At 37.7% G+C, this 26,970-nt stretch overlaps 1 protein-coding gene and 1 long non-coding RNA gene across 4 annotated transcripts in view; one reads left to right on the forward strand and one right to left on the reverse strand.

The window, feature by feature from the left end:
- The window catches only part of LOC131507156 (bifunctional heparan sulfate N-deacetylase/N-sulfotransferase 3), a 185,266-nt gene extending 167,720 nt beyond the window's left edge, over positions 1-17,546 (reverse strand). The window contains exons 1-2 of one of the 2 annotated variants that reach the window (XM_058721522.1): positions 16,345-16,499; positions 3,194-4,326 (exon numbers count right to left, since the gene is read on the reverse strand). In XM_058721522.1, the coding sequence (XP_058577505.1) occupies positions 3,194-4,216 (1,023 nt within the window). In that variant the 5' untranslated portion in view covers positions 4,217-4,326; positions 16,345-16,499. Of the gene's footprint in view, positions 1-3,193; positions 4,327-16,344; positions 16,500-17,022 lie in introns of those variants that run through there. The other variant, XM_058721523.1, reaches the window with a different exon arrangement.
- LOC131507158 (uncharacterized) overlaps positions 1-26,970 on the forward strand; it is a 237,990-nt gene that overhangs the window by 187,458 nt on the left and 23,562 nt on the right. The window contains exons 3-6 of one of the 2 annotated variants that reach the window (XR_009259368.1): positions 6,830-6,946; positions 12,876-13,018; positions 13,519-13,584; positions 15,568-15,753. This is a non-coding gene — a long non-coding RNA (uncharacterized LOC131507158). Of the gene's footprint in view, positions 1-6,829; positions 6,947-12,875; positions 13,019-13,518; positions 13,585-15,567; positions 15,754-26,970 lie in introns of those variants that run through there. The other variant, XR_009259367.1, reaches the window with a different exon arrangement.

Consider the following 26,970-nt stretch of genomic DNA (forward strand, 5'->3'; position numbering starts at 1 on the left):
AAACCAACAGTGGATGCCTGAAATTGCAGATAGTACCAAACCCTATCTATTTTTTTCGTATACATACATCCCTATGATAAAATCTAATTTATAAATTAGGCACAGGAAAAGATTAACAACAATAATACAATAGAATAATTATAAAAATATACTGCAATAAAAGTTAGGTGAATGTGGTCTCTCTCTCTCTCTCTCTCTCTCTCTCGCTCTCAAAATATCTTATTGTACTGTCCTCATCCATCTTGTGATGATGTGAGATGACAAAATGCCTAGCAAGGAGATGAAGTGAGGTGAACGACGTAGGCATTGTGATGTATGTTAGGCTATTACTGACCTCATGACCTTGAGTCAGGAGGATCATCTGCTTCCTGACCATGGTTGACTGCTGGTATCTAAAACTATGGAAAACAAAACCACAGATAAGGGAGGACTACTGTATAACATCATGGTTTCTTAGTCTCTGATACTATTCTTTTTGACTCTTATTAATGAGATCATCTCTCTCCACTTGTTTTCTGAAAGATGCTTTTTCTTAAGATTCCATACTCAGTCTTCTTCCCTTATTATTCTATAAACCCTTTCCCTGGATGATCTCACATACTTTCATGCTTTGAGCCCTTCCCTAGATAGAAACTATACTTGCTATCCAGACTTCTCTTGTGAGCCAACTACCTGCTAAACATCTGTACCTGTATATCTCAGAGGCACTTCGATAATTTAGCATTTGGCCTTTTAATATGGCCTTTTAATTACCTTCACTATGATCTTCTTGCTCTCTCCTCTTTGTCATTGTAATAACCAACTATAATTCACCTATGCTAAAAATTTTAATGTTATCCTTGATTATATTCTTTTTCGTCTCCACTGATCCAGTAAGTTGTTCAATTTTAACTCCTAAATAGTTCAATTGGTCCTTCTCTCTCCATTCTTTATCATTTCCTAGTTTCAAGAAATTTCCTTTTGTCTGAAATCAAAATCCTACTTAATAGAACTTAATAGTTTCAGGTACATAGCACATAGTATAGTGTTTCCTACAGCATTACTTATATAAACCCATGTAGACACCTTTACTATTGTATTTACCACAAGCAAACTATTACCTACTTATCAGCGCCCCACACCCACCCCCAAGACTATAAACTTCTTAAGAGAGGAGTAATGCTTATTTACCTTTGTATCCCCAGTGTGTGCCTCTGTGCCTGGCATGTGGTATGGCCCAATCAGTTACTGAGCAGGTAGATGGTCAACCCAATCACCAACTATGTGCTTTCTGGGCTTTATTACTATCCTTCCCCCACCCTCTCTTCTAAAGGAATGGGGCTGTGGCTTATGATTCTACCTACATATTATCAAAAATACTTCACATGTATATGCTTAATAACTAGTTACAGAATGAATAAATGAAAGAAAGGAAGAAAGAAAGAAAGAAAGAAAGAAAGAAAGAAAGAAAGAAAGAAAGAAAGAAAGAAAGAAAAAATGTTTAGACTCTCAGGGTAACTGCATACAATGAATTAATGTTTTGATGCTCAATCACAGATATAACTTACAAGTAGTTTAAAAGCTCAAATAATTCTAAATATACTTTCCTTTAAGCCTTCAGATTGGTTAGAAAATATATTCCCACATAAATGAGAAATTCATTAAATATTTTGTACATGCTGAATTCTTATTAAATGTGTTCAATTGTAATGTGTTTAATTTTTTATACCCCTTAAAAATGGCTTAACCTTGAGAGTACTAAAGGCGTTTTATATTTTGTATAACTTTAGGGATATAGTAGGTTTGCATATAAAACTCAGAGATTTATCTAGCACATGTTTAAATGGCATAAGAACATATCTTGCCAGTTTTAAAGAATTATACTTCAGAAATAAAACTTTAAAAACATTTTTATCATAATATTTTGAAATGAAAATATTGGAAGAGAATTATATACTGTTTGTAATTTTCAAGTGCATAATGTTTAAACTACTAACTTGGTTTTAATTTAGCTACAATTTTCAAAGCATATTTCATAAGACTTAATGAAAAATTAGGTACAACTTCTTTATTAATTCATTTTTATTGAGTTAAAAAGAAGAGTCTAAAATATTGTTAAAAATATGGATTTTTTTCTTTTCAGTTTTCACACACTCTTGTAACATTTAATGGTCCCTCTGGTATTCTTAGCTCATTTAACTAGTGTGATGAACATTACTATTATTTGCCAGATGTATAGTGTCTGTAGAAAAGAATGCAGTTTTCAAGATTTTTTTTCCATCTGATTTAGTCCTTTGTATTTTACCAGAAGGTCAAAGCTGTACAGAATTTTAAAAAATATGTATCAAAATCTCTCCTTTTACTTTTATGAGAAATCATTATGCAGTACAAGGAAGATAGAAACCTATAGTATTTTGAGTGGGAAAGTAAGATAAGTGTAGATTATTTTCATTTAAATTTTATTAACATTAAACAACCCATTGTTTATATAACACAATTCATTCACAATAATCAACTATCTTCAAATAAGTGTTTTCTATTTAAGGGCAGTAGTTTTACACAATAAAAAAATTGGATAGCATTTAAATGAAGCATAATGGGCTTCATATATGTACCAGAAGTGTTCAATGAATTCTGAAACTTAATTTAAATACTTATGTTTATATACGAATAAGTAAGCTTGTATATTCATAGCTCTCCATATTTAGTAGTGCTGATTTTCAGTTTCAAAAAAATATAAGAGAAAATGAGTTGCACATTTGACTTCCAAAAATATCTGAACTTGCTACTTATGAGATATTTAATTGTTGAAAATTTGTGGGAGTATTTATTTTCATTAAAACAAATTCACTTTGATTTCATATTTAAATGAACTAAAGTCTTAGTAAGAGTTTTCTAAGGTAGATAGTTTCTGGAAAGTTAAGTAAACAAGTTGGTTTTTACTCTAGTTTTACATACACATAGAAAAACACTTCAGGATCCTGCCACACTCAATCCTTTAGCACAGCTTTCATTTTTCTTAATTCAGAGAGAAATAGCCCTATATCTCAAATATAGCTGAGGGTAGCCAATTCATCCCAGTTTGCCTAAGACATTCCAATAAAATGAAAATCCCACGTCCTGGGAAATCCCATAGCCCCAGAAAATCCGAGACAGTTGGTAAACCTACTGAGAGATAACCTAAACTTTGAAACTTTGAGATAAAAAGCCTTACCTTAACGTCATTGGTGTTCATTCTTGTCCCCTCCTTTCCCACAAAAATATCATCAATATCCACAAGAATATACCTGTCCAAGGACAGTGTCAGCCTGTTTCCTGACAAGAAGGAGACAGCATCTATGAAGATGAGCTTGTGCAACCAAAAGTTCAAGTTGTTGCCAAAAAAAACTCTTTGAATTCCATCATGAAGTCCCAAGTCATGTATGACAGTGGCATAAAAAGCACCTTTAGAGATAGGAGGAGAAAGGTTTTCTGGGGTCTTTACTTTGGCAAATATTACCGGTTGGTAGGCTGAGTGATTAATCTGGAACACTGTCCAGTCAGTTCCAGGTAAAGAACCTTTTTCAAGTTTGGAAGATTTGGTCACACGAAGCAATGGAGAATGAGGATTAATACAACAATCTTTTACTGCAAGATTTCCGTATATGGAAAAAGGGAAACCTTTTAACTGAAAGCTCTGTGAGCTCTTCTCACTAGTTTTGTGGAATCCAATGACACCCACACCATATTCCACACAGTATTTATCTAACAGGCTTCGGTTCCAAGAGTCCATGTTTATATACTTTAATATATTCTCATAAATAACGAGAATGTATTTGCCTTTAGCTTTTTCTATAAGTGCTGGGAGATCCCCCTTTCCAGGAGCAATTTCAATGTGATACTGGAATCTACTCGATTCTAGAATCATAATTATGTCTTGACCAAGTGATGAGTATTGGCTCTCCACAAACACCAGGACTGTGGGGTCTGTCTTCGGGGCATCAGAAAGCTTCATTGTCTTGACTTCCATGAGCCTGTATGGTGGGTGCTGGAAGTCCCCACAGTCTACTTCTGACATTAGCTCAGAGGGTTCATTTTCCTGTTTGTAGCCACTGTACAGGTAATATGCAGAAATAATAATGCTCACCATACAAAATGTGGCAAGCAGAATAACGGTCCTTTGAAAGTGTCTGTGAAGCTTCATGATAAAACTCATGCTGTATATGCTTTCCTCAGACTGTTCCAATAGAAGCACCATAAAAAAGAAGAAAAGATGGTGTTCAGCTACTTTTCCAGTCTCAGTCGATAGTTTATGTCACCATTGCAGCGCATTTGTATCACTTGATCAGGACTCACAGAAAATATAGTCTGAAAAGCAGAATAAAATAGAATAGGATATCATACATTCATTCTGCAGTATTAAGTGAGCAAGGTTTTGTCCTGCTGATTTGCACAAATGGCAAGCTGTTAGGCAGATGGACTGGTGTATATGGTTGGTAAGAAAGCCTTTTTGTTTCTCCCATAGTGTATGGTTAGCAAGAAAACCTCTTTTTCTTTTGCCCAGATCTGGGTGAGGACATGGGAAGGACAGAAACAGGAAAATCTCTATCCTTTGTATAGAAAATACACTGGGCTAACAAGAAATTTCCTTTTATTCATTGAGCTTTGCATCAAACTCTGTAATATATAACTAAGACCCCAAAGAGGTCACTGGAGCCACACACTGCCACATCATGTAATGCACACACACTGCATATGTATTTAACTACATATACTGAAAATTCAAAGAAGTTTGGACATATTTCATTAAGTGCTCCAATTAAGACATTAGATTCTGATTTTTGGAAAAGAGCTCATTAATTACATGAAAAAAGTACTATATAAGTGTTTTTTTTAAATCAATGAAAATAACTAAAACTTCATGAAATACCTTGTCATGCTATAGTTTCGAATCCCTTTAAAGTCTTACTAATCTTAGAAAAATGTAGTAGCTTTTGAAAGATAACAAGAAAGAAAAATGAGGGCTTCTTAGATCAGAAGTTTATTAGAGTCTTATGGTCCTGGAAATATCATAGAATACAAAAAAAAAAAAGATTAAGAAAGGTACTATCCATAAGGTAGGCTGAAAGGGTTCACTGCACCTCTACCTCTTATTAATTGTGTCACTTTGGCCCCAGTACCTTCTAAGTAAAATTATAAGGTTAGAATAAATGATCACCAAGAACATTCTGGCTCTAAGATCCTGTGATATTCACCCATGAAATTAGCGGTGAACAGTACTTTGAATAATGTATGTTTATCTTTATGAATAATACATTCTGGAGTATAACTGTAGGATGTTTGTAGGATAAATAGGATACTTATAAATAGGATATTTATCCTGTAAATTATATATTGTAATTATTCATTCAAATGTTTAGGGTACTTATGTCATTCATTCAAATATTTCTATTTAAAACATAAATGGTCAACATAGTGAATTTTTAAAGCGTCCAAAATTATAGATACAGTGACTAGCATGACAATAATATATGGTTGCTGATTAGAGACAAATGACTGTAATGAGACAAGAAAAGAGACCATGGCAAGTGGGGAAGTCTGTATCAAGGGGACATAGGATTTGGGTAGAGTCTTGAAGGAGGAGGGTAATAAAAGTAGGCATCTGAGATAGAGGAAACTTTATAGAGGCAGGAGTGAGAACCATATTGGGCAAGGAATACTGATGAGGAGTGGAAGGCAATGGTATGAAATACCTAAAAAATAAATTTTCACAGAGTATAGGTAACTCAGGTTATGGAGAGATTTGATAGTGCAGAAATTCATGGTTGAGAAAACCCACATGGAACCTTTATACTTTTCTGATTTGGAGAATAACATGAGAAGCATGAGATTTTTCAGGAAAATGAACTGATAATCAATACATGGAAGATATCCTAGAGCACTGTCAGAGTCAAGGCTGGCAAGCCAGTGCAGGCTCATTTCTCATAAGCCAGCCACTGTTAGTGATCATAGGTCAGGAAGAATGTGGGAAGGGACAAGTCTGAGGGACGCTGCAAAGAAAGAAGGAGCAGAACATGTGGGTCTGTGGTACACCACCACTCTGCCAAGTAAAATGCCATCAAGTGATCTGGCATGCTTGAAAATAAGCCTAATATAAAGGATAACATTCTGCTCTTTTAAACATTCTAGTGTAGATGTAGGTATAATTTAAGCAGATCAAAATTACCAGGACAACTGAGAGTTTCCATTGTAATTGTAGTTATTTTATTTTGAAAAGTAATTGCACTTTAAAAGTTATGTACATACTTATAAATAATATAATATTCTGGAGTATAACAGCAGTATACAAAATCTCACATCTTTCTATGCCTCCATTTCAATCTTAGCTGCGGAGTGTTTTTGAATAGATACAAAATGTATTACCACATTTTGCATTTCAGATAGCAGTGTTTCCTAGTTTGTTCTTATTGTCGAAGTGAAGGCATGTAACTCATACTAATCTCATCTGTGATGAGGCAAAGTGGTGAGGAGTATTTGCTCTCAGTATGTAGGATGGGTATGAGGAACCTATCAAAGCTACCTTCTCCATTAGCAAATAGGAAATACTGAAAGACATCTCTTTTCCATTAACCTCTTCAGGTTTCCTCCTGAAGCCAAGGGTATTCCAATGTATGGCTCTGAGGGTAGGATTTGGTCTAAGATATTTAAATGGATACATTAAGATTCTCTAAGTTTCATCTAAACCTTTTTGACAGCGTATCTCATTTTGCTGTGGCCAAATTTGGTCTCTAGTATTGACTCTTAAAAGTTCCTGTTCCTGCTGCAACCTCATCCACCAACAACTACTTCCCATTCTCTGTATGTCTATTAGCTATGAAAATCTCAGAATGGACTGCAATGTTGCTGTCACTCCTTTTGCATGGGATGACACTGTAGCAGCTTTTCCTGAGCCCTTCACTTGTGGGGCATCACCAGGTGGGGAAGACAGGTACATGTGGAAAACTAAGCCCCTCCACACAGTTCCCCTGTGAAATCTTCTCAGATGGAGCTGACCCTCCAAACTTGGTAAGGCCAGCAGTTACACATGGCCATTGTAGAAATGATATCTTCTTTGCAATTCTTGACTATTGTAATTAAAATGTTGTTTAAAGTCAGTCTCCCTTGTCTAACTGTAGACCCTAAGAGAGTGGAGATAATGCCTCTTTTGTCTATCATTGAGCCCCTAGTGCCAGGCACAGGGTAAGCACCCAATGACTATTTGTAGAATCAGTTGAATACAATGGCATATTAACCTTAGAAGTTAATTCGACACTTCTACTTTATTCTAATGTCATATTTATATTTAAAGTTACACATTACTATTAATATGATTATAATTATCTATACATTAGCTGGATTTAATGTCTTTTTTACTTAATACTAAGAAAATATAATCATACCATCCTAACATAGGATAAAAAAAGCCACTATGGTAGATATTAAATCTGAAACCGCCCAAAGATACTGATCAATTGATTATTCTGCAATCAGTCATTGGGAATTTGTTGAACACTCACTTTGGGCTTAGTGCTGTATTAGGTGCAGGAGACACCACAGAAGTAGTATTAAGAATTACTCTTGTCTGCAGAAGCATGGTCTCCATTGGGGAAAATGACTTGTGAAAAAACAGCCAACACTATGTTTCACATACTAGGTAGTGATTTATGCTATACAGACTATGTTTGTACAGACAAGTTTCAAAGCAAAGAGCAAGAAAGATTAATGAAATTTAGGAAAGCAGTTTTTAACAGTGATGGTGCTTGAGGGGGGCATGGCGTGATGAGCAAGATCTGGATATGAGAATGGGATGAACGTGTCAGGAAAAATACCTGGTGAGGGGTGTGCCTGGCTGGCTCATCAGCAGAGCATGGGACTCAATCTTGGGGTCATGAGTTCAAGCTCCACATTGGGTGAGCTTATTAAAATACCTGGCAAGTTTGGGGCACCTGGGTGCCTCAGTCGATTAAGTGTCTGACTTCTGCTCAGATCATGATTTCACAGTTCATGGGTTCAAGCCCCAAGTCAGGCTCTGTGCTAACAGTGCAGAGCCTGCTTGGGATTCTCTCTCTCGCTGCCCCTCCCCTACTGGTGCATGCACACTTGCTCTCTCTCTCTCTAATAAATACACACACACACACACACACACACACACACACACACATAAATACATATATATAAATAAAATAAATAAACTTAAAAAATACTTGACAAGTTTGAAGAAATGAAATAGTTACAATGTTTACCTGAGAGTGAGACTATAATAAGATACTATGTGTTGGGGTGAAAACATAAATAAGACTTCATTCAAGGAGTCCTGCAGATTAATGAATGTCTTTAGAAAGGACTGTGAAGCACAAAAGTGTCAACTTAGAAATAGCATTAGATGTGTCTGAACAGAAAAGAGACAATAAAAATCATGTTTACAGAGGATTAGTGTAGCAGTAGTATCCAGAATGGACAGATAGCACTCACATGAACAGAGAGAGTATATGCTATATTGTAGAGTGAAGAAGGGGATGGAGTCAAGACCCCCAGCTAAGGGGCTGGTGCACAATCCAGGTGGAGAGTGGTGCATGTCCAGACTAAGGAGATTATCAGGGGGAATGAAAATGAAAAGAGATGGGAGAAAAAAAAAAAAGAAAGGATTATTGATAAATTATGGTTGGGGGAGTAGGGAGGCTTGGGGACTAGAAGAATAAAAGTGCCAGTAATATTAACACAAAAGCGAAGAGTGGAAATTGGCATGAGCTAATGATGTGCAACTAAGGTTCAGACAGGTGACTGAATGATGCACAGGGAGAGAGAGCAAAATCACAATGTTCTATAAAACAGCTGGATGTTGACAAAAAAGACAAGGAAACATTTGAAATTAATGGGTCATAGGCACATCTGGATATGCTACACAAACTCAATTCCTGAGGAAAGCCTTTCCTGACCAACTCTACCCTTCCTCCTTTAGACCAGATACCCAGATTATGTAATCTAATTACAATTACTTTTTGTTTGAGGCCTTTATCACAACTCTTACTAAATATTATTAGCAACATTGTTTGCTTAATGTGTCTCTTTCCAAGGGTATAGGGTTTGTGTCATTCCCAGTAATCTTTCAAACAAGAAACAGGATAAACAACATTTTTAAATGCCAAAAAAGAGCAAGACGTGCTTCAGTATAGTGATGATTGTATTCTTGAAGTGTTCTCACAAAAATACACTGGAAATTACAGACTTGCATGGTCTGAAAGAGTTCCCTGAATGGCTAAAGAACAGACACACCAGCTTGCATGTCAGAGAGTTTCCATGGACACAACTGTCTTTACAAGTACAGAGCTGACCATTGTGGTTGCTTTGGGATGCCTATTCAACCTATGATGGGGAATATGCTGAATGACCAAGGAAGTGTAAATTAAATTTAGAAAATCAACAAACCACTTAGGCAGGCATTGTGGAATAGAGCAGATACAGGAAAGCTGAAAGGTTGGACTGGTTAGAAACATCACCACTTCATCAGGATTTCCTATGAGGCACACCAAAGGAAATCACATCATATAGGAAGGTAGAATTAATAACAACAACACAGCCAAACTAGTGACCACTTACTGCATGCCAACATGGTGTTGGGCCCTTTAAAAGTTAAGTAACCTGTCCAAGATGCCACCACTCATAGAGGTTGAACTGAAATTGGAACTCGACAGTCTGCATTGAAGATGCCATACACCTGGGAAAGCAACTGCAGCATGCACGTTTGGGAACATGTAGCAAATGGATACTGGGTAGTTATTATCTTGAGATGCTGCAGTTTCTGCATATGAAAATGGGGGTACTTGAGGTACCTATTAATAGAGTTCTAATGAGAATTATGAGATAAACTACAGAAAGCTGTTAGAAAACTGTCAGACACATAGAATGAATATATTACATGTTACCTGTGATGATGATGATGTTAATGATGATGATGATGATGATGATGATGATATTGATGATGATGATGATGATATTGATGATGATGATGACATAAATAACATAGGAAATGTGAAATATCTGAAGATGGCCAATTAGAATTCACTAAGAATTTTAAAGGGACAGCTACGAGCATTCCAGTGTAAGCAGAGTTGTGGGAGATATAGGAAGTCCACCTTTGATGTAGGAAGCTAAAGTTAGATGGGTCTCAGAACAGAGGAAGAGACTCAGTCAGAGGCATAACCCAGCATCATGTTCATCCTTGGGCTTCTTCTCATTCCTCCCCATTACCCCAGATGAACTTACGCACTCAATGGCTTTCACTGCCATCCATGCTCCAATAAGTTCCAAATGTTTATTTTTAAGTCCACCCTCCTTCCTCTGAGCTTTAGGATTGCAAATTGAACTATCAACTTGATATAACAACAACTCACAGTAACTCTATTCTTTCTCATTATATGGCAACCAGTTTAGCTCTACTGGAATTGTGTCACAAGAAAACTCAACTTATCTAAAATTGAATTATGATCTACTGTCTAAAATTGTCTTCATCTCCCTGCAACCATGTAGTGCCTTATCCTTGACACCTTCTTTTCCCTCACCTCGGCTCATCTACATAAACCCAAGTCCTCTCATTTCCATTTCCCAAAACTCACCTCGCCTCTTCAGTACACTTCTCTCCTTTCTGAGGCAATGTTCTTCTCACTTGAACTACCACAACAGCTAGCCTCATCATAAACACTCTTGGCTCCTTTTATACTTTTCTCAGCCCAGCATCATAGCACAAATCTGACTGATTCTTCCTAGCAGAAAATGTATCCATGGCTGCCTATTTCACTTACTGATTAAAATGCAAATTTCTATACATTCCCCACAAGACACTGTGAGGAATGCTTCCAACTCTTACATCCCAGGTCTGATTCAAGGGTGTGCTTCCCTCCAAGTTCCAGGTAAATTGGAAGAGACAGCCTCTTTTCTGACTCAGCGTCTTCTCACATGCTGTTCTCTTTGTCTAGAAGTTTTCTCCCATTTCCTCATCTGGCTCCATCCTCTAGAGCTCACAGCTCTAAGCATAAATATTCCTGCCTCGCAAAAGCCTCCTTGATTCCCCAGATCTGTTGTGTCTCCCCTTTACACCCTATCACATCACCATCTAGTTTACCTCTGCAGCATATCCAATACTTAAAATTAGTCATGTGCGACTGTGTGCATTTCTCCATAGGTTAGAAGCATCTGTAAGTACCTGTCCTGATCACCTCTATATTCTTGATATCAATACAGTGACTGAAGTAAGAACATCCCACTGAATTGTTAAATGAGTGAGAAAAGAGCCTGCACTAAATTTTACAAATAGTAGCTGCATTCACAAACTAGAGTAGTCAGTAAGTCCAACCATCTTCCATGAATGGGTACCTCCTCAATCACATTGGCCTCAGTCAGGTGATAATATAAACACTGTGAATGGCAGCAGCCACTTTGTCCACAGCTATAAATCAGTCACATCCAGAATACACCTTTCATTGAATATTACTCAAATATCTATTTTTCCCATTCTGATATTTTTTTCAGAATTCAGCATGTCTGGGGTTGTTTTGCAATGCATCTGTTTTTAAAAAGGAAAACACCTGTTTTCCACCAAGGAAACTTTAGGCATTCTTTAATTATATGCCATTAACAAAAGGCAGAGGGAGAAATTATTTTTTGGAATTATAAGCAATTCCATATACATACTGAAGAACTGAATCTATGCACACATGCATGTTGCAAAATATTACAGTATCTGCACAGTGACACACCTACTTGTCACTCCGTAACCTATCCTTTCTCTTCCACTAACACCCACCATCATCCCAAAGTAAAAATCAATTTCTAAATGAAATAGAATCACGTTGACGTTGGCAGTACAAGAAATGTGAGAAAAAGATTGCCATCTGGAAAATGAGTATTAATAACTGAAGAACTTCAGGTTCTAACATAAATGAAAGATATTTAAAAGATCTTGACAACATTCTCTTTTCACAAAATTAACTGTATTTTATGGTGTTGAAAAATGCATTGGGAGGCCTCAAACACATTACGAATTTGCTAAAAGTAATTTAGTAGTATTAAAAATTGACAAAGAACATGCTCTTCTCTGGGAAAAAAAAAATGTGTGAAATTGTGTCATGTTAATTGAACCCCGCTGTGGTAGGCAAGGCAGATGCTGATTTGCATGGAGTACGACCAAGAATACACTCTGTCTCTAGAACTGTGGTTTTACTTTAGGATGGATAGGCAAATAGCTGCACTTGGGGGCATTAGTTTTGTTTGATACATTAAATGGAAAAGTGCTGTTCTATTGCCATTTTCCCTCCTTCTTTGTATTTAGAAATTATGAAGGAAAGGATACTTTTGTTCCCCTCTCTCAGTGCTGTGCCATCCAGCGAGGTAACACAAGAAAACTTCCCCACTACTGCTTGCCCTTTGTTCTGTCTGTATGACTTAAAGGAGAAAATGTCTCTCAAATCCCCTTAAATTGAGCTACAATGTATGCAGCAATGTATTCCTGCCTAATCGCAGGGCATTATGACTACTGCCGATGCAGCTTTCAGGATCTAATACAACCTTTGTCATTTTTATTCTTCTTCAGAGTCATGGGAACAAGAGTATTAACCAAGTCTCTCCTTGTTTGCCTGCATCATAAGATGTAAAGTTACAGATGAGCTTTTGGCTATGTTTTAGGGTGGGTTATATGAACTGGAGAAGCAAAGGCAGCCAATCTGCAGAGAGGATAATGCAAAGAGAGCAGAGAGGAGCAATGAAGAAATATAATAGGGAGACCTAGGAAATCTGAGGTCCTGGTTCTATTACTCTCTATCCTATGGAGGCATCAACAAAGAAGTCAGATAAATTCTTCCATTGTTACCCTAGGCATCTTTTAGAACAAGTGACACTCAATCCAATTGGTGTATCACAGGAGAAGAAAGAAATCACCTAAACTGGACCATCTATACTCCATTAGGGAAGGCACCACCTGTAATGGTCTTGGGCACTGGTTTAAGCATGACACAATAATAGGTGCCAAGTAAGTATCTCTTGAAGGAATAAATGATCATTTCATATGTAGGAGTACGTAAGGGTAGAAGTGGTAGAAATGATTTGAAGTGGTATGTGAATTGCCTCTGTTATATCAAGAGGCATATCAAGCACAAATACTTGAAAACATAGAGATAATATAGTGATTAAGAGCATGTGCATTGAGCCAGACACAAACTGAATCCCATTTTTACCATTTGCAAGGATATGATCTTAGAAAGGTAACTTCTCAGTGTCTCGAGTTCCTCATTTATGACATGGAAATAATTAGAGCTTCTACCTCAAATAATCTTTGTGAAGATTACATGAGCTAAAAATTAGCATGTCAGTGCTTAGAACAGTACCTGGTACAAAGTAACCATTCTAGCAGTGTTAACTGTTATTTTTAAAAGTTTCATATCTATTACTAAATATCTAGACAACAGTACTAATCAACAAGTTTTGTATTATTCTTTAATTTTTTTCACGTCTGTTTGTCCTATCTTTCAGAACAATTTTCACAGTGTTGGACAACAAAGAAGACAGAAAAGCATCTCTGAGAACATCATTTTCCAGGTAAGGGACCAAGGCCCAGAGCTAGCAAGAGGGGTTGTACATCTCTCATGGCAGAACCAGACCTAGAATTTATATGGTGCTTCATGTTATTCTGAAACATTGTAACCTAAGGAAAAAAAAAAATTGAAAACGCAGTGTATGTAAAATGAATACCCATCATTGAGAAGCTAAAATGTTTTAGTATAAGACTTTAATATTTGATTTGTAAGCTCATGTTTGGCAATAGGTAATCAAGAGTTATAGCCCTCAGGAGGTGCCTAGGTGGCTCAGTTGGTGAAGCGTTGGACTTCGGCTCAGGTCATGATCTTGTCGTTCATGAGTTCAAGCCCCATATAGGCTCTGTGCTGACAGCTCAGAGCCGGGAGCTTGCTTTGGATTCTGTGTCTCCTTCTCTCTCTGCCTCTCCCCTGCTCTCTCTCTCTGACATAAATAAATATTAAAAATTTTTTTTGAAAAAAAAAAAAGAGTTTCAGCCCTCAGTAATGTATCGGAATTTTTGTGAAATAATTTGTTATACACATTAATTATAGAGAAGCCTGATTTTTTTTTTTGTTATGCAACTTACATAAAATTGATGAAGAATGTTTAGAGTAACATGAAGGTCCTTTTGACATCCCAGACCTAAGGATATAGTTTTTATTAAGAACAAAGAAGCAAGCAAACAAACAAAAAAAACCAATTGGTTTTCTACAACCAATTATTGGGCACTCTAAGAAAAAAAATTCCATTATAAAACAATTTTGAGCATTTTTCAAACTAATTATCATTATAATGTAAGCTGTTACTTTTGTGGCCTGGCAGCATTCTCTAATCTGGACAGGTGCTCAGAGGTCAGGCATGTCAGTGTAAATATGCTCGTCCTCAACAGCCACAGCACAGGAGACCGAACTTCTATGTTCTTTCCTGTTGTCTAAACTGTTAAGCAATTATAAATCCAAGACATTCATTTAGTTGAGAATAGTGTTTTTTATCACCAATTCTATTTCTCTGTTTTTATAGTGCATATATACCACAAAGTATTTAAATATCATTTTCTTTGACTATATTTTATACCTCAACATATACATACTTAAGCTTAAAAGTTGGCACTAATCACTAAAGAACAGTTAAGACTTAACCAGGTTTCAAGGAAGTCATTTTAAGATTCCCTAAACTGAAAGAAAAATTTGTCATTTCTTTATGGTTTTGAAATTCTGAAATAGCAAGTTGACCACTGAATGTTTAGATTCTAGCTCATGATAACTTCTTCAGTAGAATATATATGGTCTAGAAAAATGAACCTCAAGTGCCTGGTTATCTCTTCCACAGTATTTTTTTTTTCCAACAAACCTTTCAGTTACACCACAAATTACTGTAATAACTTGCTGCTATCTTCAGAAATAAGACTTTCCTCAAGAAAATCTACTGAAAGAGAAGGTATACCATAACTCAACTGAACTGAACTATAACAAATCTCTCCAAAAAGAGATAAAAGTTTTATCTAAAAACATTTTAGTAACCTAAGAATCCTTCATTCTAAAACCTATGAAGAAATTAATTCATGTGACCAATTTAATAGCAATATTTACTTATACAAAGAAAGAAGACTTCTGTTTTACCATTAGAACCATAAAGAAAGACAATAAAAATATGAGAGATGGTAGATACTGGGTTAACTGGAGAAAGAAAGAAAAAAAGAGCTTCTGTTAGGGCAAGCCTCTTGATGCGTTCAGTACTATTTTTCAGAAGAGTCTCTTTCAAATTTAATTTTGAAATCTCCTTCTCAAATACAATATTAATAGGACACTATAGTTGAAGAAAAAGGGGAGAATGCCCTTCAGCTGAATATCAGATGTCTGAGAGTTTGCCCTCCATATCATTCTCCTCTACACTGAATAGCATTGTTCTATAGTTGACAATACGATATTATCTAAGCACAAAGAAAAAGTGGGTTGGAGATCAGTTTCATATGTATCTCAATATTTGATTTCTATTTTACTCTAGTATGAAGATGTAGCTGTTTACTTAGGAGTGATTTCCTCAAAACTCTTCCCAGATTACAAATGTTGTACTTCAACATGTATATAAAGAATATGAATAAAATTTCAACTTTAAATGAGTTTGAAGCTTAAATAGTTTCCAGATATTAGAAGAACTAGTTGGAAGATGAGCTTAAGTAAACCTCTTAAAGAATTTTAACCGGGTTCTTTTGGGGGGGGGGGAGGAGTGGACATATTAAATGGAAGATACATGTATTTTCTTTTAGGGTTTCTATATTCAGTACATAGGTTGATAATTTCTTTCCAGTTGCATCTAATTTTATTAACTATGTAATTTTAAATAATATTTATAAAATGAATTGCATCAAATAGAAAAGAGTGAGTATCATTACTGTCTACACAGGTAGTTATAGTTTAAATCTCTATAGTTTAAATCTCTAGTTCATCAAGCAATAGACATGGGTTCTGTTTAACAATTTTGCTGCAGAATAATTACAACTTGTTTGTGGAGATCTTTAACAATTATAAAGGATCATCTCCTTGATACTTCAATTTTACTTAAGGGAGAGAAGCTTTAAAATTACCTCAGAATGATAAGATATTTCTGTGTTTCATTTAACTTAATTGAAATGCTCTATTTCTTCCACAAGAATAAAATCAGGCGCTTGTTTAATCCTGAAATTCTTAGATTAATTGAAAACAAAGTTGCTATCTCTTACCAAAAGCCCTCATGTTATGGGTGAGCCGTTAATGGATAGTGTAAATAAACAGATGCACTTACCTGGAATGAGAGTTGAAAGCGCTGAAAATGCTTGTGAAAGTTTCAATGGATATAAAGGAAACTGAACAAGCAGCATCCACTACCAACGGCTCAGGCTGTTGGGCTTCACAAGTGGCAACAATACCAGTTCTGGCCCAGTGCTCTTGTGTTATGTAACATCTTATTAATATTAGCCATCAAACTGCTACCAAGCTGGTGAGGCACTAGAGGGCAAGAGTGTCACATGCAAGACCCGTCGCCAAGGGACAGGCTTTGGTACCACTTCGGGAAGACAGATGCTAACTAAGCTGATAAATAAAACGATGCCTGAACGCAACAGCAAACTTGTAATGTTCCTCAAAGAATATTTTAAATGTCAATTTTCTGACTAGCTGAAGAGTTAACAGGTTAATAAATATACATAAGCAAATAACCACACCATGCAAAACTTTCGGGATTATATTTATAAACCTACAGTCAGTCATCCAGGAGGCTATTTTTTTTTCATTGTCTAAATACACTTATTTAAAACAGAAGAGGAAAGGCTAATTAAATAAAAACGAGTAAACGGTTTCAGGACCCCTTCAAACCGCGAGAAACTTGTCCGGCTCGAGGGTGCCACCTCCGGAGTCCGCATTGCAAGTCGCCCGGGTCGGGTGTCCGGGCGAGGACCGGCCCCCTCAGTCATCTGGCGATTACCTCGGGCTGCAGCCGTCCGCGGGATCCTCCTTCCCGGGGTCCTCGGCCTCGGCGACTCTCCGGGGCGGCCCCGCGGTCCGGGCGGCGTCCGGAGGCTTCGCTATGGCGGGAGCCGGCCGGGGGGTGGAGGGAGGCGACGCAGACCGCCCTTCCCTCGCCCGGCGGGGGGTGGTCCCCGCGGACGCCGCCGGTGGGCGACTCGGCTGGTCCGGAGCGCAGGCGGCGCGGGGAGGGGAGCGGCTGCGGGGCGAGCGTGGCGGGCGCGCCGGGGACTCGTGCGCTCGCTCCGACGCGCACCGCGTCCCCGGGACCCGCCCGGCCGCGCCGCCGCCGCCCTACCGCCGCCTCCCAGCTCCCGGCCCCTCGCGCGCGCCCGCCCGGGGAAGGGGTGGGGACGAGGGCGGGAGCCCCGGGCTGGAGGCGCCTCGGTGCGCCCGCCTCAAGCCGGGGGTCGACTCTCCGGATCCGTGTGCCACACTCCAGGCGCGCGGATCCCGGGCGTCCCGCCCCTGGCGGCCCGTTCCGACGGCCCCTGGTGGCAGAGGGTGGAGGCTGCCAAGGATGAGACTGGTCGCGCCTCCTGGGAAGTGGGTGCGAATCCCTGAGGCGTCTCCAGGAAGGTGGGGGCGCACTTGCATCGTCCCCTCTGGTCTTGGCGTCTGTTGGTGACCTGACCTGGCAGCGTGTGGCGGTTGGCTTCCAGGTTGTAAACCAGAGTTGTCTCTGTTTGCCAGCTTTCTGAAAGGCCATGTGTTCCAGTTCCTGAAGACAAGTGGAAGACCAACAATTGAAGCAAAATTTTGGGTACAAGGTGTGAGGTTACGCTCCTTCAAAACTAGAGTTTGATTAGGAGCCTCAATCGAATGAATTTTTTAAATCTCATTTTGATCCACTAAACGTGGCAACATATGTGAGAGTTTGGTAAGTGGGGATGGTGGGGGTCTTCTAACGGTTACTTGTAGTGGCTGTCTGTGATCTTGTTTTCCAGCTACTCACACCTCTTTATGGAAACATTTAGCCTGTTTATTTTGGCGAGTCCAACCACTGCCTCACCCTTTAGCCCATCTGCTTCAGGTAAACACCTACTCTGACCCACTGGGTGACCGATACTCAGCTCTGATCATTGGAAGTGTTATGTCTTCCTAGTAGCTGGGATTAGTTTACAGAAAGGTATGTGACCAAGCCAGGCCAATCAGAGACAGTAAAGGCACCATCCAGGGACTTTTTTTTTTTTTTTTTTTTGCCATCCCTCCCCCCACGCCCGCTTAAGGAAGTGGACTGCCTTCTATTTGGACTTTGCAGAATGATATGTGAGCTTGGAACCTCTTGTGCCCCCGTAATGAAGTTTGAAAATGAAGCTAAATGAGGAATGCCTGGAAGTTGGAGAAAAGTTAAACCCAGATAGGGCTATATAAGCTCTGAATCCAGATACAAGATCGCATCTTGTTTTTCACTTTTCAAATATTAATCAATATATTCAGTTTTGCTTTAAGGCAGCTTGAGTTGAAATTTCTGTCCATTGGAAATGAGAGACCCAAATGATACAGAAATTAAACATTTGGGCTGTTTATTAACTTTATGAGGGCATTTGGACCTTTGATTAGATATTCCCATGCCCTGAAAGAGTCAGAGTGGAATTTTATTTATTTATTTTTGTTGTTTGGTTTTGTTTTTGAGAGAGAGAAGGAAGAGAGAGCAAGCGAGCGTGTGCATGCAGGGGAGGGAGAGAGAAAATCTTAAGCAGACTCCACACCCAGAGAGGAGTGGTCCTGGGACTCTGTCTTACCACTGTGAGATCATGACCTGAGCTGAAATCAAAAGTCAGGCGCTTAACCGACTGAGCCACCCAGGTTCCCCGAGTTAGTTTGGGATTTTAGAAAGCTGGAAAGTTGTATATCCTTCTTGCTCTAAATGACAGAGAGCTTATAGAAATGACTGAACCCTTTACTGGTTCTGGTAGCCTACAAAAATGTCAAGATGATAAAATTCTTTGGCCATATGACATGTATTAGATCGGTTTATTTTTAAAATTTTTTTCATTAGTGCCCCCACTTTGTGCCTTTCAGGAATTTTAAGAATGTGGATTTATTTTTTTTTGTACTCCTTTTCAAAAAAGCCTGCTCTGTTATCTATGTGATATTTCATCTGTAGCATATATTTATCATTTCAGTTATCAAAAAAATCATTGAACATTTATGAAGTGACCCTGGGAGTACAGTAGTATTTTAAAAATAAAAGAAAAGCAAAGCAGGAAACTTCCCTGCCTTTCAATGTATTGATGTGGGGATAGGAGGCCATACTCTTCTATAAGATTTTAGGAAATAGATATGACTCATGATTCCATACATTCTGAATGTTTCCAGATATGTAGTTAAATTCAGAAATGTCATTCACTTCTTTCTTCTTTTTTCTTCCCTGCACAAAAACAAAGCAAAACAAAACAAACAAAAAAAAACAAGATCAAGAAAACTTCTACAGAATAAGATATTTAGTATTTTTATGCTTGTATTTTGGCATTTTCTTTAGCTAGATGTGATGGAGGCACAATCAAGTTTGTCGGTGCTTTGGGGAAAACTGCTACCTTCATGGGTGACTGCTACTTCCAACCATCCATCCGGAAGTACAGATACTTTAGGGTTATGCCATCTTTTCCTATGAGATAGTTAAATCTTATAGCCCTATTTCAGAAATTCCCATCTGTGCACATATGACATTTAGGTCACTGTAGTAGCAGATCGATATGCAGCCTATATTTCCTTTCTCTTCACTTGCCCAGCAGAAAGGCAGGGAAGGAACAGATAGCTGTGTCAGCCATTGCCCCCTCTAGCCTTTCCTTCCTATCTTCTTTCCCTAACCCAGGAACATTAAGGCCAGGAAACAGTTTTTCCTCCAGAGAGACTTTCCAATTTAGTGTAATGCTAGTTATAGACAACAAAGACTCTCTAACAGTGGATGAGGCAGCGGTGAAGAAAGTCTGATCCGAAGCCTCACATTTGTGAAGCAACTCAAATCATCTCCAAATGAGCTGATATCATATTTAAAAAATTTTTTTTAAGGTTTATTTATTTTGAGAGAGAGCGAGAGAGCAGGGAAGGGGCAGAGAGAGAGAGAGGGAGAGAGAGAATCCCAAGCAGGCTCCACACTGCCAGCACAGAGCCCAATGTGGGACTCAATACCACAAACCGTGAGATCATGACCTGAGCCAAAACCAAGAGCTAGAGGCCTAACCAACTGAGCCACCCAGCTGCCCTGAGCTGATACAGTATTTTTTAATGTGCCAAATGTGTTAGTGTAGACTTTAAGGATATGCCACAGTTTTTGTAGCCACCTTTAGCTTATCTATTACTACTATTTACATAAATACTAAGGACCTCAAAAAATGGAAGTTCAGGCTTCTAGCAACCTCCAAGAAGCCTTGAGACAATATGAAATATTTTTGTCAGACCCACAGCTTCAAATGCAAAAGAAAGAGTCTGTAAACTAAATACCTATAGAAACCATTAAAAAGAAGAGAAAAACAAGTTATGCACTTTTGTAAGTTGAAATAATTATTGTATTTAATGACTCTGGAATAAGGCTTTGAATCACAGTGACAGAGATTTAACAATTTTTAATAGGTTAAAAATTATTTGTATATTTTGATAGGTCTTTGGCCTTCATCTAAATGCTTCTATGTGGAAAGTGATGATTATAAAAGAATTTTGGGAATGTCATTTCAATTTGCATTCGTCTTCTATTTTTCAATGTCTAAATTAAAGCAATATATTATTCTAAGTAGTTTTTAAAAATGCAGATGTTTATAAAGAGCACATCAGTATTTCTGACATAAAATAGCTAGTAAATATATCACTTTTCTTGAAAAATATCCAGCTTGAATTTATAGTAATTAGTGACACTGTTCAGCTGTTGGAAAGTCAAGGCATGAAGATTTAAAAGAAAGTGTATTCTAGCTGGTAGCTGCTAACTCAGCTCAAAGAAGTGTACCCCAACTCTATTTATTATCTCAAGAGATGCTAAAGTGAAAATATATCAAAACCAAAAATCTCAGCAAAATGATTGGTTATGAGAAAAGGAAATGGAAGGGGTATCAGGCTTCTTGGAAGCCACAGAACGATTAATTTTACCTGCTTCCAGGTCTCCTTGCAAACACTGCCTGTGAAAAGTATACAAGGTTGAATTAGTGGTATACAGATCTCATTTTATAGAACAGCGATTTAAACCTTGGTAGACTAAGTTAGAGCGCTGCTTCTCAAACTTCAGTGGTACAGCATTCTCCTCTGGAGGGCCTAATAAATCACAGGTTGCTGGGCCCCACTCTCAGAAGTTCTGATTTTGTCAAGGTGGGTGGGTCCTGAGAATCTGCATTTTTAACAAGTCCCCAGGTGATGCAGATGCTGCTTATCCGAGGCCACACTTTATGACCCCCTGGATTGGAACATTATTGAGAACACTGATTGTCTTTATGTGGTCTGTAAGAATGAGCATCTATTTCTATATGTTAATTTGGTTTTCAAAACTACCTGTTTTTATGTTACTCATAATAAATATATAATAAAGTCAATATTTTAATTGGTCCTCCATACATTCATTTAGGTAAACTATCAAAAAAATTTTTTTAAGAAGAAGTAGCAAGGTTTAGAAACAGGCAAATGGCAGCTACACTCTTACCTCCTTGAGGGCTGCCTCCCTCACTATTTCATTTTGTGTTTTTCACTGCCCCAGGTAGAGTCTTGCACAACAGTGATCATTTAAAATACACTAAAGAAGAGAAATAAGTTATTTTCTTTGTCTAATAGGTAATGTTTTATACTGTCCTTGATAAAGGAAATAATTTTATCCTGTCATTAATTTTTTTTATTCTGTAGCCAAAAAGTACCTCTACTCATTATTTTCCATCAATTCTGTTTAATTTCAAATACTTTGTCCTTAGAAATAGTTTTTTCTCTATATGCAAGTAGTTTAAGTTCTTCTGTGCTGGTTATAACGTTTGTAGAGTCAATCACAAGCCCAGGGTGATGACTGTTTGGCAGTGTAAACATATTCATATCTATAGGTTTACTGTAAACTGTTGAAATAACTGCTTTTTGTTCCATATTAATGGGGAAATACAAGCAGTCATCAAACTAAAGAACATGCTATGTGAGTCTTCAAATCTATCTCTTAATATTCGGGCAGGACCAAACATCATTCAGGTGTTTCTTTGAACTAGCTTGCAACATTAAAACATCATTTTATAGTTTGGCCTCATGCCATGTAGTATAAGACAGATTCACTGTGAGAGCATAGTGGGTGATTCTTCTCTCAAATTGTGTGAAAACAGGCTTCATAAAGACCCCAGAATATATTCCCTTCCATTTTAGGATGATGTTTCTCCATTACATCTGATCCTTTGATTTCAAGAGGTTGAAGAAAATAATAAATATTCAAGGAGTAAGAGTTGTATGAATTAATTTTGTTTTGCTCCTCTGAAAGAATGTCTTTGAAATAGTGATATGAGAAGTTGTTAGAGAAAAGAGAAATAGCAGAGAAAATTGAGATGCCCTGTACCTTATGAATTGACAAATCCAATATTTTTAGGCTTGAGGCTTTTTGACTTCTCCACCAAACATTTGAATTAGAGAACTGTGGGTATAAAAAATGAAAATTTAATTGGTAAGGGGAAAATTTATGCACATACTTTTTCTCCCTCAGACATGAGCAAGTGCCCTCAGTAGTATAGAAGAAATGAAAATGGAAACTCTGTTCACCTGGCATTAAATTTAAGTGTTGCTTAGCATCTTTCGCATTCTGAGAGAAAAGGTAGTATATGCTGTCATTCATTTTTCTTAAAATCAAACTTAAAATCAAATGCATACACTTAGATGAATGAAATTACAGACACCTAATAGTTAAGTGCAAAGTATTTTTCTCCAAAGTTTCATTTTAATCGTTGGGGGATTCATGATCATTTTATTTTTCCTCTGTAGGATACCGTGCAGCCCTCTGGAAAAGATAAATTAAGCATTGATTGGACAAATGAATCCAAATCTTAAAATGTTATTTTTCTTAAGGTGTATGTAAACTTTGTTTAAGAATTAACCTTTGAGGGGCACCTGGGTGGTTCAGTCGGTTAAGTGACCAACTCTGGATTTTGGCTCATCGTGATCTCTTGGTTTGTGAATTCAGGCCCTGGGTCCACGTTTGCACTGACAGTGCAGAGCCTGCATGGGATTCTCTCTCTTCCTCTCTCTGTCCTTCCCCTGACTCACACATATGCTAGTGGTCTTCTCAAAATAAACATTAAAAAAAAGAATAACTTTTGAAAGACTCCATTAGTAATTGTGCCTATAGTTTTAATTTAATTTAATTTTAGAGTGAGAGAGAGAATGATCAGGGGAAAAGGGCATAGGGGACAGAGAAAGAGAGAGAGAGAAAGAGAGAGAGAAGATCTTAAGCAGTCTCCACACTCTGCGTGGGCTCGATCCCACCACCATGAGATCATGACCTGAGCTGAAGTCAAGAGTTGGATGCTCAACTGACTGAGCCACCCAGGCACCCCATGCTTATAGTTTTATATATAAAATATACATTTAGAACTTAATCCTCTTGTTGATTAGGGCAGGGCATAAGGTTAGCAGAGACTCTCTAGAGTTCTATACCTTGTGATAACTTCATATTTATGCAAAGAAAGATTTTTTAAAACTTGGTTAAAGTGCTTGGAGTGGTAACAGGAATATTTTTCACTCAAGCTTCACTACTCTGGGAGCAACAGTTTTCTGGCTCTTATGAATCTTAACTGTAACTCAATATATAAAAACTATTGTTTTTCAATATAAGATAGAATTTAAACCAAACAAAGCCAGGAAAACCATATCAATTTAATTTATATTACTTTACAAATATTAAACTATATCTTATCATTCCTTGAAGCCAGACTTAGTCATTTTATGGATGTATCCACCTGTGGCTGTTTTTCAGATCCTTTGCCTAAGAACTTAACCATTTGGACAAATAGTAATAATAGAACCTCTGCACAAAAATAGCAACAGAGATGATAATGAGACAGAAAACATGATGAGCACTTGCCACATGTTGCAACTGTGTATATGGTGTGTCTTGTAGCCTGTATAAGAGGTCAACAAAGTATTATTATCATTGTGTACAAGTAGAAAACCAGGTTTAGGAAGTGAAGTAATTTAAGTTCCAAAGTCTATACACTGTTGGAGACCTTTGAAGTAGGTTAGGTGTAGGGTAAGGAGGAGAGAGAGAAAAAAAGTGATGATAGAGATATAATTCTACAACTTAGGCTCATTTCATTATACTGTGATGCTTTCCCAATGGATTAGTTATGCTTAGACCATCAACAAATATGTAAGGGGTATGTATGTACTTGTATATAATATGCTCAGAAATACAGTAGTGAGCTGGACCCTGAGCTCCTGACTTTCACATTATTATTACAGAGCTATTATTTCACAATTAATTTAATTACATTACTTATAATTATTACAATTAAGTGCCTCAATGAAACATACTGGGCAACGAGAGTGAATATCAAGCAACTTGACCTAGTCTGGGGAGGAGTAAGGGCATGTAAAGGGTCAGAGAAACTGACTCTTTAGGGTTTTGGTCTCTGTGGGACTGACTTTTAGTGACTCATGACATTTGGCCTAATTTCTTTCTTTAGTTCTCCAGAAAAACAAAATAAAACAAACAAACAAAAAAAGCAAGAAACAAAAAACCACAGTCACAGCCACAGAGGGTCCAGGGTAATAGAGAGTGAAGGGTGGAGAGTGTACATGAAAGAGTTTAATTTCTATAATCCAGCAACAACTTGTTTTGGAAAGGTCTCAGTGTTTGCAACCACCACGTTTCTGAAGGATTGGATTCACTTTTGTAACTAATAGTTTACTTAACAAATCCTCTTCATGGGGTGCCCGGGTGGCTCAGTTGCTTCAGTGTCACGCTCTTGACTTTGGCTCAGACCATTAACCCACAGTTTGTGGGTTGGAGCCCCACGTTGGGCTCTGTTCTCAGAGTGCATATCCTGCTTTGGATTCTCTCTCTCCCTTTCTCTCTGCCCCTCCCCTGCTCATGCTCTCTTTCTCTCTCTCTCAAAATAAATAAAGTTAAAAAAATTTAAAAAAACATTCAAAGGATTTCTCTTCATAGTCACTTATTCAAATGTTAAAGCTCTTTAAGTAGTACAGAACCCTTTACTAAATGCTTGTCCCTCCCTCTGGCTTCCCTTCCCTTCCTCTTCTTCTTTCCTTCTTTTCATCAGTCCTTTGGCTGAGGCTATGTCAAACACAGCAAAGAGGCCAAAACAAAAATATGTCAATTATCTGGATATTTCCATATATCTAGAGCTTAACCATCATCTAGCATTTATTCAAATGCTTAATATCTCACATTTTAATTCTTCAGTGAAATTGGGTTTTTTGGCATTACAGTGTAGTAGAATCTATGTAGGGGTATATAACCTACACACTAGCTTGAGCTGTGTGTGCTATTTGCCAGTTACTGAACTTTGGGCTGGTCACTTAACTTCACCTGCTAAGTGAGAGGAATGGACACTCATTGAGAGAATTGAGAATAAAATACAATATGTGAGAAAGTACTATGGAATTTGCAAAAAGTTATACAGATAAAATTTTTTTTAATAGGGTTATCAGGTTGATCATGTTTATAATAATTAAAGCTATAAGGCTATCTCAAATTGATTTACCTGAGACCCAAATCTTGGGGTACTAGTAAATTGAGCATGATTTTCTATTCAAACACTTTTCTACCTTTAATGGAACTTAATTTCTATTCTCATAATCAGACTACAAGTAGTAGTAAATGTAAATGTACTCAGAGAACATGTAAATGTACTCAGATTAGTAAATGTAATCAGAGAACATCATCCAACTACCTACTAATGTATGCCAGATGCTGTCGTATTCCTTATTTCACTGGATTGTTGCAGAAGTTCTCACTAGAAGGTCTCTGATTGGAAGACAGTCTGCTGGTTGTCTCCCAATATTCACTCTCTGCTTCTTCCACAGTAATCACATTGGTATCAGGACACATGGCAGTCTGGAGGAAAGAAAGGCTACATTTTTCAACTAGTTGTGGCTCAGCTTAAGCTAATGGGATACAGGAGGGTAGATTGTGTGATGGTTTCTGGGAACCTTCCTGTGGTAGACAGATATGAGAGAAGCCCTTATTATCTTTATTTTCTGGTGTTCGGTCCCTTGTATAATCTCCCTCCCTATGAGGGTGGGCAGGATCAGTGATTTGTTGCAAACCAATAAAATATGGCAAAAATGACAGGATGTCATTTTCATATTTAGGTTATGTTACATAAGACTCCATCTTGTTAGACGAACTCTAGAGGCTCTCTCTTCTGGCTTGATGATTACTCAGCAATCAAAAAACAAAACAAAATAAACAAACAAACAAACAAAAAAACCCTCCAAAATCTTGCCATTTGCAACAATGTGGATGGAACTAGAATGTATTCTGCTAAGCAAAATAAGTCAGTCAGAGGAAGATAAATATTTGGTCTGATGAAATAACTGGCCACATTTGGGGAAGCTAATGTGTTAAGGAACTGCAGATGTCCTTAAGAAACTGTGGGTGGTCTCAAGAAACTGTGAGCAGCCTTTAGGAGTTGTGTCCTCTAGGTGCTGAAGTCAGCCTCCAGCCAATAGCCAGGAAGAAGCCAGGGCCCTCTGTCCTACCTACACAATCACAGGACAGGAATTCTACTAATGACATGAGTCATCTTGGAAATGGATTATTCCCCAACTTAGCCCCCAGATGAGAATGCAATCCAGCCAATATCTTCATAGCAACACTATGAGACCCTAAGCAAAGGAACTAGCAAAGCTGGGTCTGTATTCCTGACCTAAGGAAACTGTACAATGATAAATATCTGATAATAAATATACTCCTTCAGAGACAGCTGGCACAAACCCTTTG

This window comes from Neofelis nebulosa, chromosome 3, assembly GCF_028018385.1.
Source record: "Neofelis nebulosa isolate mNeoNeb1 chromosome 3, mNeoNeb1.pri, whole genome shotgun sequence".
In the NCBI taxonomy this organism is placed as follows: Eukaryota; Metazoa; Chordata; class Mammalia; order Carnivora; family Felidae; genus Neofelis; species Neofelis nebulosa.